This window comes from Drosophila virilis, chromosome X, assembly GCF_030788295.1.
Source record: "Drosophila virilis strain 15010-1051.87 chromosome X, Dvir_AGI_RSII-ME, whole genome shotgun sequence".
In the NCBI taxonomy this organism is placed as follows: domain Eukaryota; kingdom Metazoa; phylum Arthropoda; class Insecta; order Diptera; family Drosophilidae; genus Drosophila; species Drosophila virilis.
This window is the reverse complement of record NC_091543.1, coordinates 20762593-20779846: the sequence shown is the minus strand read 5'-3', so window position 1 is coordinate 20779846 and position 17254 is coordinate 20762593. Positions and strand designations below refer to the sequence as shown.

The 17254-nt window shown below is 41.1% G+C and overlaps 6 protein-coding genes across 6 annotated transcripts; 4 read left to right on the top strand and 2 right to left on the bottom strand.

Moving 5' to 3' along the window:
* Positions 1-1824: 1824 nt before the first annotated feature.
* On the top strand, positions 1825-6599 carry LOC6631980 (monocarboxylate transporter 9). Its single transcript, XM_002055569.4, has 5 exons — positions 1825-1973; positions 2045-3139; positions 5809-5953; positions 6019-6139; positions 6224-6599. The coding sequence occupies exons 1-5, from the start codon at positions 1863-1865 to the stop codon at positions 6474-6476; spliced, it is 1725 nt and encodes a 574-aa protein (XP_002055605.2). The 5' UTR covers positions 1825-1862; the 3' UTR covers positions 6477-6599.
* A 648-nt stretch (positions 6600-7247) lies between these two features.
* On the top strand, positions 7248-7992 carry Polr3I (RNA polymerase III subunit I). Its single transcript, XM_002055570.4, has 4 exons — positions 7248-7346; positions 7403-7517; positions 7584-7736; positions 7797-7992. The coding sequence occupies exons 1-4, from the start codon at positions 7339-7341 to the stop codon at positions 7917-7919; spliced, it is 399 nt and encodes a 132-aa protein (XP_002055606.1). The 5' UTR covers positions 7248-7338; the 3' UTR covers positions 7920-7992.
* DENR (density-regulated protein) lies at positions 7921-8815 on the bottom strand. Its single transcript, XM_002055571.4, has 3 exons — positions 8584-8815; positions 8264-8525; positions 7921-8202 (listed from the first exon to the last, which is right to left on the bottom strand). The coding sequence occupies exons 1-3, from the start codon at positions 8692-8694 to the stop codon at positions 8018-8020; spliced, it is 558 nt and encodes a 185-aa protein (XP_002055607.1). The 5' UTR covers positions 8695-8815; the 3' UTR covers positions 7921-8017.
* Positions 8816-9205: 390 nt separating this feature from the next.
* Nprl2 (Nitrogen permease regulator-like 2) lies at positions 9206-11201 on the top strand. The gene is made up of 3 exons (XM_002055572.4): positions 9206-9802; positions 9862-10368; positions 10431-11201. Exons 1-3 carry the CDS (start codon positions 9683-9685, stop codon positions 10983-10985), a joined length of 1182 nt encoding a protein of 393 aa, XP_002055608.1. The 5' UTR covers positions 9206-9682; the 3' UTR covers positions 10986-11201.
* A 422-nt stretch (positions 11202-11623) lies between these two features.
* On the top strand, positions 11624-14681 carry Axs (Abnormal X segregation). The gene is made up of 8 exons (XM_002055573.4): positions 11624-11955; positions 12069-12208; positions 12293-12399; positions 12462-12732; positions 12860-13072; positions 13138-14108; positions 14174-14350; positions 14415-14681. The coding sequence occupies exons 1-8, from the start codon at positions 11937-11939 to the stop codon at positions 14443-14445; spliced, it is 1929 nt and encodes a 642-aa protein (XP_002055609.1). The 5' UTR covers positions 11624-11936; the 3' UTR covers positions 14446-14681.
* Positions 14682-16092: 1411 nt separating this feature from the next.
* Positions 16093-16916, bottom strand: sing (MARVEL domain-containing protein sing). The gene is made up of 3 exons (XM_002055574.4): positions 16528-16916; positions 16330-16470; positions 16093-16252 (listed from the first exon to the last, which is right to left on the bottom strand). Exons 1-3 carry the CDS (start codon positions 16837-16839, stop codon positions 16175-16177), a joined length of 531 nt encoding a protein of 176 aa, XP_002055610.1. The 5' UTR covers positions 16840-16916; the 3' UTR covers positions 16093-16174.
* Between the last annotated feature and the right edge of the window lie 338 nt (positions 16917-17254).

The following is a 17254-nucleotide window of genomic DNA, read 5'->3' as shown; positions in this document are numbered from 1 at the left end:
ACAGAAAGCAATAACATTTGCTGGGTATTCACATAGATGCCAGAACCAAAAAGCAAAATCTTGTAGCATACTGTTAAGAGTGGGGCTTAAAGAATGGCTACTGTACTGCATGCAACCCACACCCTCCACCCACCCACACACACAGACACGGACACCCACACAGGACACAGGCAGAATTAGTCGTAAGACTCTGATGACTAAATCTTTAAGATATACGCAGACAGTATGTACTTAACTGTGCAAAAGGAAAATATAAAGCCCGATTGTTTACTTTATATGCATATATATATATATATATGTAAGATATATGATATATATACATACTACTATATACAAATGTGTAGTTATATAATTATATTTAGATACAAACAATGTTATCTTTTGGATATGCATTGACGATATTGTAGCCTTATACATATATATGATATATTATTAATTTGAAATAAAGTGATATAAAAAAGTATATTTAATTATCGCTGGCAAATTATACGTTGCAAAATGTGTCAGCTTTAAGCCCAGTTAAATGGAAGCTAGATTAGATTCATAATAGCCTGCCCTTGTTTTTGTTATCTTAGTTAGCTTCCTGATATGTGTAACCCTATAAGGAATGCACGTGTACATATATAATTGTGATTCGTAATATAAAGGTCCGATCCGATAAAGCTACGTCCGTCAGTTTTCCCTTTTTACGTTTATATCTCATATATGGCTAACCGACAATATTGTTGGTAAATCTTCAAAGTTATATCTTACATGTTCTTTTGTTACTAATACACTACATTATATTGTTACCATAAAATATAACTCTATGGGATGCATGGGTTATAAAAAGAGTTTGGAAAACATTTCTGTTTTCTCAAGCTTAACTTGTCTGCCCAACATAGCTGCAATATTCTATGCCTAGGATGGAGTCAAGCCTCAAGTCTGTTGGGGTTTAATTTTGTAATGAAAATGCGATTCGTTCAGGGATTTAAATGCAGATATGCCTGAACACAGTTGACACAAAAATCGACCGAGTTTCCTCTATAACATAGTTTCCTCTATAACATAGCAAAGCCCAAAACGCAGCCTACTGCATATTTGAGGCCATGTGTGAAAAGATAAGAACTCTGAGTATTTATGAGAAACAAACTTGACGGCGAGCAACAACTGTCTCTTTCTATATCGCAATGATGATAATCATTGTAACACAGTCATTTGTTGTCAGATGTGTAATTGTGCTTACATGAAGAGCTTTTGGCTGTGCTCATAAAATTGGCGAGGAAAATAAACAAATAAATGTTGAATAATGCGTGAAGAATAAATTTAAATTGGTATAAATTATGCGGCGAGCGTCGACAGTTTCTATGCAAACGCTAGAGGACAGAACCGAGGCGCTTTTGCAATAAATCTCACGGGGATTTCAGAGACGGGCTCTTATCTGGGAGCCGGAGTCTGATAAAAAATAAAAAAAAAAATTAGAAATAGTTCAAATAACAAGCTGTTGACTGGTTGTTGCTGCCAACAATTGGGGGTCTGCATTAGACATGCTTTGCAATTAGACAATAAAAACCACGAAACTGATTATAAATAAAGGCGGGAAGCCTTTTTGCTATGTAAATTGGGGCTTGGCACGGAAGTTTGCAGCAAGCCTTTGGTCGCAGCTATATAATTTTTTGATTTATCTAATCGGGCATGTTCTTAGGGCTTAAATAAGGATCACAATAAAAGCGAATTGCTACTGTCAGCGGCAAGATACTGATGAATAATGGCCAAGCTCTCGATGATGATGATGATGATGATAATGATTAGGATGAAGATGCTTCTAGCCCGTACCAGAGCAACATGCACTTCACTTACCGCACAACTTTCGAGCAGCAAAGATGACAGTGCCAACCGCGGCAGCAACACGGCCCAAAGCCAAAGCCTATCGATTGGAGGCGCCCGACGGCGGCTGGGGCATACTGGTCTGCATTGGCATGGCCTTGCCGTTTGTAAGTGCAAGCTGCAGATAAATAATTAGAATTTACACATAACTAAACCATGCCCGTGGCATAACTTACAGATTAGCGCGCTGGCAGCGCTGCCCTCGTTTGGCCTGATCTTTGGCGATTTCCTGAAGGGCATCGGCGCTGAGACGAGCGCGATTGCCATCATCACCAGCACCTTCTTTTGCGCCATGAGCTTTGCCGGCCTGTTCTCCGGTTCGCTGTTCCGCCGCTTCGGCATGCGTCCGGTGGGTCTTGTCGGTGGCATACTTTATTTTCTGGGCACGGGCATGCAGTTTTTTGCCAATTCCACGCTGCAGCTGACGCTGGCTTTCAGCCTATTTCAGGGCACAGGATTTGGATTGATTGTGCCCACCAGCTATACGTCGTTTAATAATTACTTTGTTAAGAATCGTGTCATGTGGATGAGTTTCGCCCAGACGCTAATTGGCCTCGGCTCGATGGTATATCCCATTTTGATGCAGAAGCTCTTGCAGTGGTATGGCTTTCGTGGCTGTCTCCTGGTTCTCACGGCCATCAATGCGAACGCGGTGCTCGGCATGCTGCTCATGCATCCCGTTGAGTGGCATATGCGACGCGTGCCCCTGAAGGAGGAGAAGGAGCCGGAAGCCGAGCAACTGCAGCCAGTACAGCCGACAGTCGTTGTGCATGTCCAACCAGAGACGCCATTAAATCCCATACCCGAACTGGATTTTGGACCAGCAGCAAAAGTTGCATCCATGCCCGTATCAAATTTGGGCTCACGTCGCGTGTCGCACGCTGACGACCATACGCTAAGGATCATCTCCAGTCGCGCCTCCAGCATCACCAGCCTGGGCAACTGGTCTGGCCCGATGGTGGTCAGCGATGCCTCGCCCCAAATGATGCACAGCCTTCAGGCGTCGCGACGCCAATCGGTCATCAGTGGCGCCTCACCCTGCCGATCCGCATCCGCAGCTGGTGTTGCCAATGAGGACGACAACGACAACGACGACAACGTTCCTGGCGAGACGCGCACCTGCTGCGGCACCATAGTCGATTTTCTCGACCTAACGCTTCTCAAGAAACCCATCTACGTAAACATTGTTCTCGGCATCACATTCGCCTTATACTCGGACATCTCATTCTTCACCATGCAGCCCTCATATCTCTTCGAACTGGGTTACACCAAGGTGAGTCGCATCAATTTGAATAGCTCAGCTATAAAAATATACTCTATAAAAGTTTCAAAACTGAACATTAGAAAGTTAACATAATATTCAATATTGAAATACGCCTTCAATGTTAAAGTTGTTCTATGAATACCTCGTTTTGTTTAGTTCGCGATATCTCGACCAAACTTGATAATTGCGAGCATCTTTGTTGTCTCAAAATATCTGCGATATCTGCGAAAGCGTATCTAAAAAGACGTTTATGAAAGCACTTCTTAGTCATTTGTCTACACGCTTTGCAAAGCAGACTTACTAATCCGTACGCATCGTAAACTCTTGTATTCTCTCTTTCTTTTATACTTGAATTAAGCTCACATCATATTTAACTTAAAGCTGTTCCTTAAGGTTTGCGCGTGAATTAAAGCATGTGTTTATTTGATTGCTAGCTTAACTATTATTATTATTATTTTTTTTTTTTTTCCAAATCAAAACGTTCTCTTTTTTTTTATAAACACACCCATCAAGAAATCTTTATTATATTGATAACCCTAGTTTCTTTCATTAAATATTCTCATTTATTCAACAACAAAAAGTTGTAACTATTAAACTCACTTTTAGTCGTAGCTTATTTTGAAAAGTTTTAGTTATTCGTTAGATTCTTTTCTTTTTACTTTGAAAAGTTTCTCTTGAAACTTCCCCTTTATCCCCATCCTCACATATTCTTTGCTAACAGCGACAACTTTTTTGTATGGAATTAATTAACCTCAAAACGTTTTCTTTATTTAATTTGGTTTTTTTTTAACTAAGAACCCTTTTAATCACACACAAAAAACGCTTCTATTTGGTTTCTTTATTAAAGGACTTGATAATGCGTTGCGTTTGCCTCTTCCTGTTTACCGAAGACGCAACATTTTTTTTTAATGTTGCTCACCATTTTGAATCAAAAGCACCGTTAAAGTTAGTTCACATTTTGCCTTCAATATATGTTCTTATTAGGCAAAAACCACATTTCTTTAGCTCACTTTACTTCACATTATTTATTATAAAATATTTGTTGTCTTTTAAAACAACTCCATTGCATTTTTGGGTGCACTTTTTAGCCTGTCGAACGCCATTTTGATATTCATTTATACAAACATGCATACACGTCGAGAATTTTCTTATATACTTTAACTGAAACTTCTTATTAAATAGATTTTTCTTTACAAAATTCGTTTTCCCCACGAGTCACTTTTGTGCTTGCCTGTCGCCATCTTGGATCAAGTTCCTTTTCTCACAAACTTCACATATCCTTATACAGTCAAGAATGTTCTCGTGCAGCTTAATTAACCTTCAATTAGATTTAATTCACTTTATTTCAGCGTTTCGAAATATTCCCCTCAATGTCAAACAACTTTCACACGTGTTTGCGGTCCGCCATTGCACCGCATACACACACACACACATGCATACACATCGAGAATGTTCTAATATACATATATACATGCATACATAGAGGTGAAAACTTATTTTCTAATATATTCTGCACAGATTTAAAAGAAAAGTTGTCTAAAATAGACTTTGTTTATTGAAAGCTGTTCATTTGCTGCAGCAATAGAACCCTGATGCAAATTTGATGCTTGCTGTCCGCCATTTTGAATCAAATCCCTTTTTTTTCAATTCTCTTTTGTCACCAACTTCAGTTTTCCTTACACAAAAAAGTTCCCTTATATGCATGCATGAATATACACATATACATGCACAAATGTAGATTCCATTCTTATGTACGTATGTGCGTGTGTGTGTGCATGCCAAGTGTGCGCTTGCGCTCCACCATTTTGAATTTGTCTGACTCCACGTAGCTGCGCGTTCTCTTTCATTCTCATGCGCAGCCCTTAATTTTGCAAAATGCTTGCGCGCACGCTCCTTACACACTTATACATGCGCATGTCTCTCGAGAATATTTCTATATGTGCATGTAACTCAACCGTATTCTTGTTCTTGAAGCCCAAAGTGTATGTATGTATGTATGTGTTTTTGTGTATGTATTTGCAGTTAAGATCTTTCTGGGCGCACGTGGCTGCCGCATTCTCACTGCACCCACCCTAGCGCAGACCAAAAATTTGACTTGGCGCATGCTCTACGATTTTCGTTTAAGAAATAAATAAATAATATGTCAACAGCTTTCTATGCAAACTTAAGTATTGTGTAAGTAAATGTAAGTGCGCACACATGCCTATGTACACACATATGTACATAATATGTATACATGCATATTTATATATGTACTTACATGTCGCCATCAGAGTTCTCTTCTTTGTGTAAAATGGGACACTTCACTAAAAAAAAAAAAAAAAAAAAAAGCACAGGAAAAAAAAACCACTTGAAAGTCTAGACTCCTAGACGCTGTCCAAAGACCAACTGAAGACAATTGTCTTGTCTGGCCGTGAAGAAACCTCGGTTACCTAGCCAAAATTCGGAATTTGTCGGTTATTTAGAAGGAGCTTCTCGCTTTGTCTCATTCGCACGCAGACGCAACAGACTGAAGCTACAAAAACCGCTAGCCACAGGCGCAGACGTGCGTCTGTGTGTGTGTGTGTGCTTTATGAGGAATGCGACAGTTTGAATAAATGCTGTTAGAGTTGCGTTACGTTTCACTTGTTACTCATAATATCTTACGTATGTATGTATTTTGTTTTGTTCCTTTTCAGGCCGACACGGCAAATGTGATAGCTATTGGAGCCGCTGCGGATTTGCTGTCGCGTATTTTTCTGGCAATAACTGCGATTTTCATTCAAGTTCCCGCTCGTTACATTTACTTGGCTGGCGCGCTCTTTACAATTTTCGCTCGAATCGGTGTGCAATATATGAATAGCATTGGGAGATCATGAGTATATTTATCAATTTACATATTGTTGCAGCTCTCAATGGCATCACCAATTTTGTGGGCATGGCCTGCATCACGGCTGTGCTCGGCTTTTTACGCACTTGGATACATGTGCCGCTGCCGTTGGTGTTTGCCGATTACTTGCCAAAGGAACGGTGCGTTGTCGTGAAATCAAAACCACACGTCCGGGTGGATTATAACATGTTTTGTTTGTTTACTCTTCACCTTTTTCGTTACAGCTTTGCCAGCGGCTATGGCCTGTTCATGTTCACACAGGGCAATGCCATGTTTATAATTGGGCCAATCGTTGGCTATATACGAGACTGCACGCAGGATTATTTGTTGGTATTCCATATACTGAACGTATTCATGGCCCTGTGCGCTGTGCCTTGGATCATTGAGGTGTTGATCGTCAAATTTCGCCGGCGCAACAAAATTGAACGCAACAATGTCTGCGAGCACGATAGTGGCAACTATAATGCGGTGCATTAAGCACCTAAAGCACTTGGCTGTTGTATTTTTATGCATATACAATGGAACATGTTTATTCTTGTACGTTTCGTAGGTATTATTGAATTAAAGGTATGCTGATATGCAGCAAAACCAGTTACTAATATTGTTCATTTTCCCCTTGTACGTTATGCTTACAAAGATTATTGTTGTTGCACACTTTGTATTTTCGCGCTTTTAACTGTTTAGGGAAAGCATAGATGCGATAGGTGCACTTGAGTATGAAGAAACTATCGAGTATAAATGCATGACAATATGCACCTTACCACTAACTAAACAACATATGTTGTTTGGTTAGTGACTTTACCTAGTAGAAGCAAATATAATATACAACTTATTTGTTCATTTATTTTGTGGCATATTGCATATATGAGCTCTAATATAAATATATACTAAGCTTTCTTATATGCTTATAAGAAAAATATTTTATTTATCGATTGATTGTCATAGCACTTACCTTTTCGTTTGGCATAAGCATGTTCAAAGCTGTGAAACATATAAGATATTTATACTAAGTGCGTCAAGTTAGAAGAAGTTAAAACTATCTGGCAATATTTATTCATCAAAAATGGCGGCAATATTTCAACCTTTATTATTTAAATTTCTCCGATAATGGCCCCAAATGCAGGAATTATCGGTAATTTTGCTCTTTTACATCAAGAAAATCGTCCAGCCAGTTTTTAAGAGTTTTTCTCATTTTTCTATTGTACAGTAATATTAATGGAATCGGTTGTTCGCGCCAAGTACTTGTACTCAGCTATCGATACCACTTCTTATCGATGCTACTTGCAGTTGGCTGTAGTATGTTTACAAATTATTTAAGGCTAAATAATAATAAAGCACAATGGAAACGTAAGTGAAGCGTTCAATGCCGAGCAAATTGCATTAACATACTTAATTCTTGACAGCGTAAATGCCACTTATGCGTACGTCACAAATCTAGAGGTAATGCACCTACTACAACAGATTAAGGGCACCAAAAAGAAGTTTGGAATGCGCAACCTGGCTACGGTCACCTACGAGGTATAACAGGTCGAGCAGAATGTCAAAACTGGCATTATAACTAAACAATAAGTATTATTCACACAGGCCCTACAGTTCCTGGAGGAATCGCCTTGTAAGACGCAAACACGCGAGTCCATTAATAGCTACTTGTGCGACTTGGCCGCCTACAGGCTGATGCCCCACGAGATGCTGCAAATGGTTAATGATCCGCCTACTAGTGCACTGCATACGCAACTGGTGAGCGCAATTGAATTCGTCGAGTGTGCTTGTTACTATTAAATATATTGATTGCTACAGCTCATTGATGACAATAAAATCCCACTTACCGACGAGGAGAACGAGGCCATAATTGAGCTAACGCACAAACATTTCTATAACTCTGGCGCGGATCAGTTGCAACCCAGCCAGGCGCAGGGATAACTAGAGTTTAAATCTTTTTATATTTGATGTAACTTGCGTATAAAATAAGCACATTTCTTAAACAGGACGAAAATGGCTATTGGTTCTATGATTTTAGATTAACGCTTCTGATCGCCCAAATCCTCGATGACGTCTTCATCAATTTCGGCCCATTTATCGGGAATGACATCAAATAAGTCATCCTTTACATCGCCCTGTATGACAATTTCATCATCGCCAGTTACTGATGATCCGCAAGCGAACTTCGTTCCAAAAAACTTGGCAGCCACTTTGAGATCAATATCTGTAGGCGGGTGAACAAAATCATGAGTGGATCCATTTCAAGTTGCGGGAATAACACCTACCAAAGGTGCTCAGTCCGGTAACCACTGTTACAGACTTCTTCTTGCCGCGGGCAGCACGTGATACACATATGCGTTTGGGGACATCCTCCTTCTTTTTGACACGCAGCAGCCCCTTGCCGCCACGCTTCTGACGCTTCTTGTCGTCATCTGTGCCATCTGCCGCAGCCTGCTCTTCCTCTATTTTAAGACGCTCGAAATCATCGGGCAGATTGCGTTCCAGCCAGTCCTTGCATTTATCGTACTCCGGATAGTATTCACAGTACTGAAAACAATTTGTTAAACCACAAATGCACCGTACAAAATATGCGAAATTCTTTTACCTCTATTGGCATGGTGCAGTGTCCGCAATATTTCATGACTATGGGATAAGTGACATTTTCACGCGGACCCAACTTGAGCCGCTCAGCGACATTTGTGCTTTCGTTTGTCATTGCTACGAATTAATTGACAATTAAATTGTGCAAAACAAGCTGGGCGAAATAATTTTGCACAGAAAAGACGAAAGTATGAATATCGAGCAATCAATGTGTCGATACCATCAGCCGGCAATCGGATCTTGCGCTTTACAACACTACTCAGTTGAAGCAAGGCGTTGCCGGACTGCTAACTCTACTTTGTTGCTAGTAATATAATTGATAGAACAACAATGGGTAAATGTTACGAAAAATTATTTGATTTTGCTTGCCAATTTTCCGAGAGGGTGCAAGTGGATGTTCTATTAAAAAGTGACTACACTAAAAGCATATTTTCGGTAAAGTTGGCGCCTCAGTCCGTAACCCCTAGCCACCTTATTGTTTCTTATTGGCAGCCGCGGCTCGCGGCCGTTATAGTTGGATAATTGTGTTTGAAGCTAATCTACGAAATTTTCATGAATTGTGCATTCGATATTTTGATTGCGAATAGAAAAAGTCATCCAATGAAACAATTAACCTTCGAGAAAGAGTAGTTCAACATTAAAAGATCTACTTGATCGAACTGGTTCATAACTGAGTTTCTGAATGATCGTGAACTGTTTTGTGGGAGTGAAACGAAAAATAATTGCGTCACAGTTCCACGGTATTTTAACTAAGCAGGAATATTGTTATGTAGAAACTTGATGGCCTAAGTGAATTCAGAAAAAGTGCCTGCAGGCACAATGTCAACATCAGCTCAGCAAAGATACCAAGAAGGCTTAATACCTATGCAACACACTCATCTCGAATATAAATGCCTAAAGTTGTGACGTGTTGCGCAGCGAGAGAGACAGAGAGAGAGAGAGAGCGAGAGAGTAAAAGTATCTGCGCATATGCTTCGTTAAAACCCTGGTCAGCTCAATCGCGAATGGAAACATATTGCGGATTGGCCATTTATTCAACCACAATACGAAGCTTATTCGAGGTCTATGAAATGCGGTGATTGCGGCAGGTGCAACAGATAAGTATGCACTCCCACACAAAGGAAGGCGGCCCCGGCATAACCGGCGGCAGCACAGAAGGCAAAATACGCTGCATTTTTCTAAGCGAATTCCACGCCACGGCGGGCTGCAAAATCAGCTGTCAGGTAGGCTGGGCGCGGGTCTATCTAGGCGGTCAATCAATAAGCAAGTGTTGCGTTTTTAGGTGCCAGAAAATTATATCTCAAAAGAGGTCTTCGATGCCATCAACGTGTACATTATACCCAAGCAGCACTTGCAACGCTGCATTCTAACGGTGAATGCGATGGACGTTAAAATCGTTGGTTACCCAGTCGGCATACAGGACCAGCAGAAGTATGCTCGCAATGCATTTCTCTTTAATCTGTGCTTTGTGTGTGATTCCCGTGCCCGTTCCGTGCAATATGAGCCGGTGGTAAAGAAGCTGTCGGAATATCTGATTATGATGGAGGAGGAGTCATGCTTTTTGTCACGCGAGGACGACAAGCAACGGCTACAAAATATCTTTGAGACAGTGCTCCGTGATCTGAATGAGCGCAAAGTGGCCACCATTGTGGAAGGCGACAACACAATCTATTTGAAAATTGTCATGCATAAGCCGGATCCGCCACCAGTCAAGGACCATATGGTGCCCCTATTATTGGCTAATTTGCGCGATACACCGCTCGAGAACTGGGATCTAACTACACAACAGGTACAGCAAGTTTATCCTTAAAATGCAATCACATGAACTGTCGTCGTTTCTCTGTCTCCCAGATATTGCCCTATATCAATGGCATTAATCATGTGGCTCGCATAGCCGCCGAGGCGGATGTGGAAACTGATTTAGTGAAGTCCTGCATACAGAATTTGGTCTACTATGGCGTTGTGCAGCTGCTGCCCATTTTGAAGTACAGCAATGTCTATATGACCCAGAATCTAAAGCACCTCATACAGAGCACAGCGTTGAGCAATGCCTGTCGCAAGTACGTGGCTCTCCAGCCGGATAAATTGCTGCCCAGCGTGCAGAGAATCTTTCAGTTTTATGCGTCCATGACGCATGGCGTCACGCTCCGTGCCATTTGTCAGCGTCTGTGCCCGCAACATCACAACATCGATGAGCGTAAAATGGTCATCTTCGGGCTGCAGCACAAGTTTATACGCTGCATACAGAAATATCCGGTATTTACCGGATCGGTGCCATCTGGTCGCCAGAAGATGTATACGGGGCTGATTAGTTTTGATGAGATTTGCTGCAAGACTGGACTTTCTCCGTGCACCATCGAGAAGGATATTGAAAAGGATACGAATGTGACTGTGATTTGGAAGTAGTTAATTGCGTCGTCTCTATGTGTTTAAATTGTAAATTGTCAGAAGCGTTTTTATGTGTAATTTGTAATTATTATGTTTCCATTCTTTATAAAATGTTTGTTAAATATTGAAAACCAAAAAAAAAAAAAACAAATGCTAAATATATCTGCACAGTGCTGAATACTAAATAAATAAGCAGAATTGTTAAATAAATTGTATATTCGAGTTTTTAAAATACATCCCAATCCAAGAAAATTGTTCTCTTCATTTCGATCCCAATTTTAACTGGCGCTAGATTCAAATCTAGAATTACCAGAAACCTTTTCCAAAGAGAGAATTATATTAAACTACAGCTCTCAGTATTGTAAAAACTAATGCAAATTACAGTTTTTATTTCTAATAAAATATACTATATTTTGCTTAAGGACTTGTGCCTGGCGTTCAATGCAATCTGAACAGCATACTGTCCCTTAAGCCCGACCAATAGTCACTCGCTAAATCAGCTGTTTGGCTTGGATCTGTGACGTCACGGCGGCTGAGTGCTACCTTAAATAAGAACACAAACTGTGTATGTGTGTTGTGTGCACACACATAGGCAAATTCATACATATGCACATATGAGTGCGAATGCGAAAGAAAGAACAACAACAGAAACCGGCAATAACCAGAGAAATGTTAAAATAGCCACGATCTCTGGCACTGGCCACGTTTTGAAATGTTTTGGCGTTATTAAACAATTTTTTTTTGCTGCCATTGGGGCAAACCTAATAATTATACAGACACGCACACACATCAACGCCCGTCCGTCCGTACGTGATATCCACATATGTGTGCATGTATGCGTGTGCACATACGTATATCATTGTGTACATATATATGTACATAAGTGAGACACTTACTCGCCGCTTTGGCAAAATTTTGGCATTGTTATTCGCATTTGCGGCAGCAGGCAGCGACGACGACTCATAAATAATGTCTGAAGATGCCAAGAGTGAGTAGTGCGCCGTGATATACATATGTATGCTTATGGAGATCCATATACGTGTCTCTGCGAGAAATACATGAATGCATACATATATGAATAATAAAACCCATATACTCCAGGTCCACGCACCAGAAACATTATTGAAAATCAACTCTTCCGGCGCCAGCGAAGCTTAAAGCTTGAGGCGCTGCAAAAACAGCGCTCCCAATATGGCACCATCGACGTCGCCGACGACGAGGAAGCGGAGACGTTTGGCAAGGTCAGTTTGTGTGCCCCCAGCAAGGGCAATAATAAACACCTTCATACAAAATGCATATATATCGTATTTATGTCTATATTGCAGACATATATAGTTATTATATTCACGGAGAAGGCAAAGCTGCGCCACTGTCAGGATGTGGAAAAGATCATCCAGGAGTTTGACATACAGACTACACTGGAAATTGTTAGGTAAACTGTTAGATATGCTCGCACCCATTACGATTCTTCATATCATTCCCATTATGTTTTAGCAAAACCGAAAAGTATTTGTATCTGTCTGCCAGTCTGGATACGCTGCTGCGTCTGGCCGATGCTGCGGAACTAGAGAAAATGACAACCACGGGCAGCATGCAAAAGTTTAACCACGGCTGCGTCTCCGACTTTCTGTTGCCGGGCATGACCAAGGAGCAGATACTGCACTATTGCGAGACGCCCGTGCTGATTAAAGATGTTGTGGAGCCGGCCATAAGATCCTACATACAGAAAGGTTACATCGAGGACATGTTTCCATTGCATGATATTGTATGTACTAGCCAAGGCTGTTCCAAAAGCCCTCAAAGCAATCTACTGTAAAGTTGGAACAGCTGTGTTCAAGTCGATTGATCGATCCTTCAATAAGCAGATCAAATTTAAAAAACTATATTTGCAGCTGTATTTGGATCGATTCAAGCTGGATCTCAAGCGCACCACGTTGCCCATAGAGGATATACGCAACTACTTTGGCTCCAGTATTGGACTTTACTTTGGCTTCATTGAGTTCTATACGAAGGCGCTGGTGTTTCCTGCTCTGTTTGGCATACTCCAATGCATTATGGAACTCAATCTGTCGCTGGTCTGTAGCTTCTATGTTGTCTGGACGACAGTAAGTGGGAAGCCGACGGCCTGTACGTGGTTTGGTACTTGGATTTGAATACTTTTTATTTCCAGATATTTTTGGAACTCTGGAAACGTAGATGTGCAGGTTATTCGTATCGCTGGGGCACCATTGAGATGAGCAGCCTGGATAAACCGCGCGCCGCTTACCAGGGGCAACTGAAGCCGGATCCCATAACTGGCAAGATGACTCTGCATTATCCCATGCGCTACACGTACCTGCAAATGTATTGCATTTCGTATCCGGTGGTGCTTGGCTGTGTGGTGGCTGCCGGCTGGTTTGCGCTCTATCAGTTCCAGATCGAGGCCGAGGTGCTGGCCGATTTCGGTGCAGACTCGTGGCTGCTTTACATCCCTGTCATCGTGCAGTCCGTGCTAATTGCGATCTTTTCGTGGGCATACGAGAAGCTCGCCACATTCCTAACCAATTTGGAGAATCACCGCACACGTTCGCAGTACGAACGGCATCGGGTGAACAAGCTGATGCTTTTCGAGATTGTTAACAATTTCTTTTCACAGTTTTATATTGCGTTCGTGCTGCAGGATCTCAAGCAACTCAAGTACCAGCTGATGATGCAGCTGCTCATCTTCCAGCTGCTGTGCATAGCACAGGAAATCGGCATACCACTGATGGCCGTGCTGCGCCAGAAATACGCCAAGTATCGCCACAAGGAGGTGCAGCCGGAGAAATTGAGCGCTATCAGCAATAAGCCACGCTACGAGCAAGCATTTTATGAGTCCGGCCTGGATGCCTATCATTCCACCTATGAGGACTACCTGCAGGTTTGCATACAGTTTGGCTATGTTGTGCTCTTTGCCGCCGTTGCGCCCTTCGCCGCTATCGGCGCCCTCATCAACAATGTATTTGCCGTGCACATTGACATGTTCAAGCTGTGCAACATCTTCAAGCGTCCGTTTGCCCGTCGCGCCAAGAATATTGGTGCCTGGCAGCTGGCCTTCGAGCTGCTATCCGTCATGTCGCTGCTGAGCAACTGCGGCCTGCTCTTCCTCCAGCCGAATGTCAAGTGAGTAGCATTCTCTTGCGGTTCTTTTTGAATACCCATTAAAACAGATCGTACGCACTTTACAGACAATTCTTCTCACACTGGGTGCCCTCCATACCGGATCTCTCGTTCGTCATCTTTGAGCATCTCCTGCTGGGCCTCAAATTCATCATACACAAGGTGATTCACGAGCGTCCGCGCTGGGTGCGCATTGGATTGCTTAAAGCCGACTTCGAGACCAGCCAGGCGCTGAAACAGCTTAAGTATATTGCTATGCTCCAGTTGGTCAACTGTTTCTATTTTTAAATATTTTTATATATTCAATAGGAAATTCAAAGCGGCTAACAAAATGGCTTAAACGCGGCTGCCTTACACAATCGGCAGGCTGTTGCACATGGTGCTATCGGGCTAAAGCCCAACGGAATGCAAACCAAGCCCAAGATAATCGAACCAGTCCATTTACATCATATTTTACATACATACTTATATGCTTTTAATGTAAATCTCTCAATTAATGGTGCCTTTAAATATGTACTTATATTTGTTTATAACACATTTACCGTACCTAATTGCATAAATGCATCTAAACAATAACTGCGGATTGCAATTCTTTGGCATCCTGGCGAGATAAAGTCATAACATTCGAGTATTTGGGTTGATTAATATAAAAAAGATGAAATGTTAAATGGAATGCAGATATGTTAAATATTGAAATACATAAGTGAACCGAATCCACGTAACAATCTTAAAAGGATATAAATCTTAATAATTAAGATTTGTTTCTTACTCTTCAACGTTTCTAACACTGGATGTCGGAATGCACACTCAAAGGACATTAACCTAAGCCAATATTGGATATATGTGGACATAGGATTGTTTGTGTATTGCATATGCATTTTGATTCTATTACCGATTAACTTGCCTGGATATATCTTAACTTAGATGATAGTATATATCATATATTTAGCCCACAATTTCTATATGAAAACATCTACGATTGGCGATATTTTCGGTAGAATGGGCAATTATAGGTCTAAATCTGAAAATAAATTATAAACAAAGGTTTGAGCAGAGTTTCACGGACCGAATCTTGGTTCGAACTGTGAACCGTAAAATATGAGACGTAGCTAGTTTAATATAATATTAACACACAAAAGTTATTAAAGAAGCTTGGGGCAGCTAGCACAAAGCGTAAGAACTTCTGTGTACATTTAGCAAAGACAAAATTAACACTAAGTTAGGCAAAGCAAAACAACAAAATGCAACTATTTGAAAATTGAGAACAAACACGAAATCAGTGTCGTTGCGCGCTCTCACAGCTGAGAGAGCGAAAAAGCTAAAAATAGAATGTACTCTCAGCTTCGCCTCCATGAGGGCCGTGCAAGCACTTGTGTTTGTGTGTGTGTTAATGTGCACACATAACAGCATATTTGAATGTGTTGTGCTATTCACTACACTGGCTTTTGCTGCTGGCACAGAAATGAGTTTCGTTTGTTTTCTAGCACTGATCGTGACCTAGCCCAAATATATACATATGTATGTATGTGTGCATGTTGTGTACTGAGGTTGACTCGGTAGATGATCTGTATTTTTAAGTCTATGCAAATATTTACATAAATAATTTCATTCAATTAAATGACTCATTATTAATTATTATTGCTATTCCCCAATTAAGAAATAAAAGAGTGCCAAAACACACAAATAGATTAAATGACTTTGTAATTTATAATTCGAATAAAAAAATAATTGAAAATAACAAGAACAATTAATAAAATGTGTCTTAAGAGACAAAAAAAAAATAATAATAATTTCTGTCTTTTTACCTATTTTCAAAGGGTTCAATGGGTATAAAAATGTGTTTTTTTTTGGGCTTGCAGTCTTTTCACCATAAAGATAACTTATGCGACGAAGTTAATGGTTCCATATAATATTAATAATAACCTTCCTTAAGTAGAAATAGTTTTCTAATATAATCGATATATAAGACCAGGTATGAGAATGCCTTTCTTATAAAATATGCTAGATTTCTGTGAGTTTTAATATATCACGAGCTTTATTTAATATTTTTAAGATACAGTAATTAGTTCCTAACGAGCCCCTCGAAAGTGCCTGAAGGCAAGAAATGCGTCGATGGCGTGTAAAAGACCCGCCGCATAGCCCATGTACTGCAAAATATGAATAAAAAAAAAATAGAGACAATATATTTTCCTATGGAACTAGCAGATGGTAAACAGTTGCTTACGTAGGCGGCCGTCATGGCTGGATACGCCCAGAATCCGGGACGCACCAGAAACTGAGGATGCAGCCAGACGACACAGGCGAATCCCATGTAGCTGGCCGAACTGAAGTACATGCAGCTGGCGATGGCATTGAAGAGCGTCTCCTGCAAAATGGCCGAGATTGTGTATGATCCAATGACCTGGGTGTTGGGTATACTTACAAAGAGCGACTGTCGGATCAGGCCATAGGATCTATCCGAGAAACAGTAGCATATGAGCAAGATGCCTGTCGTGGTGAAGCAATGGCCAGTTGTGGCCAATAGACTGGTCAGCGCCTGGCCAATGGAGTCGGCGTAGGGTACACCATAACGTATAAGCAGACCCTCACACAACATGGCCAGGCCCAGCTCCATCAGCTTCAAGAGGCCGCCCCGCGAGAGCACAAAGCCAAAGTTGATGCAAGTCAGGACACGGCAGCAGCAGATCTTAATGCCCGGCGGCTGGCTCATGCTGCGTGTACCAAAGGAAGCCATGGATGCTATTCGCTGGTTCGTAACAAACTAAGCAACGCACTTCTCCAGCTGCAACCAGACAACAGCAGATGGTGCGCCTCTATATATAGAGCTGTCAAACACAATCTCAAGTATTTATATGTTGTCTTTGCCTACTTGCCCCCCCCAAGCGGCGTCTGCACGCCGTCGCACTATATCAGAATCCAAAAGAAAACAACGGAACTGAAACCGATTCGATGTTGATTCAAAAATATTTTGCTTGAAAATAAAAGCATTTAAAAAACATTTAATTTCAATACCGATTACAAATATAACTTTCGCGATATTGATAATAGTTTCATTAGAGCGTATATAGGACAAGACAGGGTTTGAACCTGAACCGCATTGGTGCCGTGTACCGACAATTATTTGTATGTGTCTTCAGCCCTGTTTCAAA

What these genes read in the sequence shown, in the direction of transcription:
- LOC6631980 (XM_002055569.4), top strand. Translation starts at nt 1,863, where the DNA reads ATGACAGTGCCAACCGCGGCAGCAACACGGCCCAAAGCCAAAGCCTAT. An exon ending in TCGAACTGGGTTACACCAAG is followed by an intron (nt 3,140 to 5,808) that starts GTGAGTCGCATC and finishes GTTCCTTTTCAG; the next exon opens with GCCGACACGGCAAATGTGAT. An exon ending in GATTACTTGCCAAAGGAACG is followed by an intron (nt 6,140 to 6,223) that starts GTGCGTTGTCGT and finishes TTTTCGTTACAG; the next exon opens with CTTTGCCAGCGGCTATGGCC.
- Polr3I (XM_002055570.4), top strand. An exon ending in TGGCTACGGTCACCTACGAG is followed by an intron (nt 7,518 to 7,583) that starts GTATAACAGGTC and finishes TTATTCACACAG; the next exon opens with GCCCTACAGTTCCTGGAGGA. An exon ending in GTGCACTGCATACGCAACTG is followed by an intron (nt 7,737 to 7,796) that starts GTGAGCGCAATT and finishes TGATTGCTACAG; the next exon opens with CTCATTGATGACAATAAAAT.
- DENR (XM_002055571.4), bottom strand. Translation starts at nt 8,694, where the DNA reads ATGACAAACGAAAGCACAAATGTCGCTGAGCGGCTCAAGTTGGGTCCG. An exon ending in ACTGCACCATGCCAATAGAG is followed by an intron (nt 8,526 to 8,583) that starts GTAAAAGAATTT and finishes AATTGTTTTCAG; the next exon opens with TACTGTGAATACTATCCGGA. An exon ending in TACCGGACTGAGCACCTTTG is followed by an intron (nt 8,203 to 8,263) that starts GTAGGTGTTATT and finishes ACCCGCCTACAG; the next exon opens with ATATTGATCTCAAAGTGGCT.
- Nprl2 (XM_002055572.4), top strand. Translation starts at nt 9,683, where the DNA reads ATGCACTCCCACACAAAGGAAGGCGGCCCCGGCATAACCGGCGGCAGC. An exon ending in GCTGCAAAATCAGCTGTCAG is followed by an intron (nt 9,803 to 9,861) that starts GTAGGCTGGGCG and finishes TTGCGTTTTTAG; the next exon opens with GTGCCAGAAAATTATATCTC. An exon ending in GGGATCTAACTACACAACAG is followed by an intron (nt 10,369 to 10,430) that starts GTACAGCAAGTT and finishes TCTGTCTCCCAG; the next exon opens with ATATTGCCCTATATCAATGG.
- Axs (XM_002055573.4), top strand. An exon ending in TTCCTCCAGCCGAATGTCAA is followed by an intron (nt 14,109 to 14,173) that starts GTGAGTAGCATT and finishes CGCACTTTACAG; the next exon opens with ACAATTCTTCTCACACTGGG. An exon ending in CAGGCGCTGAAACAGCTTAA is followed by an intron (nt 14,351 to 14,414) that starts GTATATTGCTAT and finishes TATATTCAATAG; the next exon opens with GAAATTCAAAGCGGCTAACA.
- sing (XM_002055574.4), bottom strand. Translation starts at nt 16,839, where the DNA reads ATGGCTTCCTTTGGTACACGCAGCATGAGCCAGCCGCCGGGCATTAAG. An exon ending in TGATCCGACAGTCGCTCTTT is followed by an intron (nt 16,471 to 16,527) that starts GTAAGTATACCC and finishes GCCATTTTGCAG; the next exon opens with GAGACGCTCTTCAATGCCAT. An exon ending in CAGCCATGACGGCCGCCTAC is followed by an intron (nt 16,253 to 16,329) that starts GTAAGCAACTGT and finishes CATATTTTGCAG; the next exon opens with TACATGGGCTATGCGGCGGG.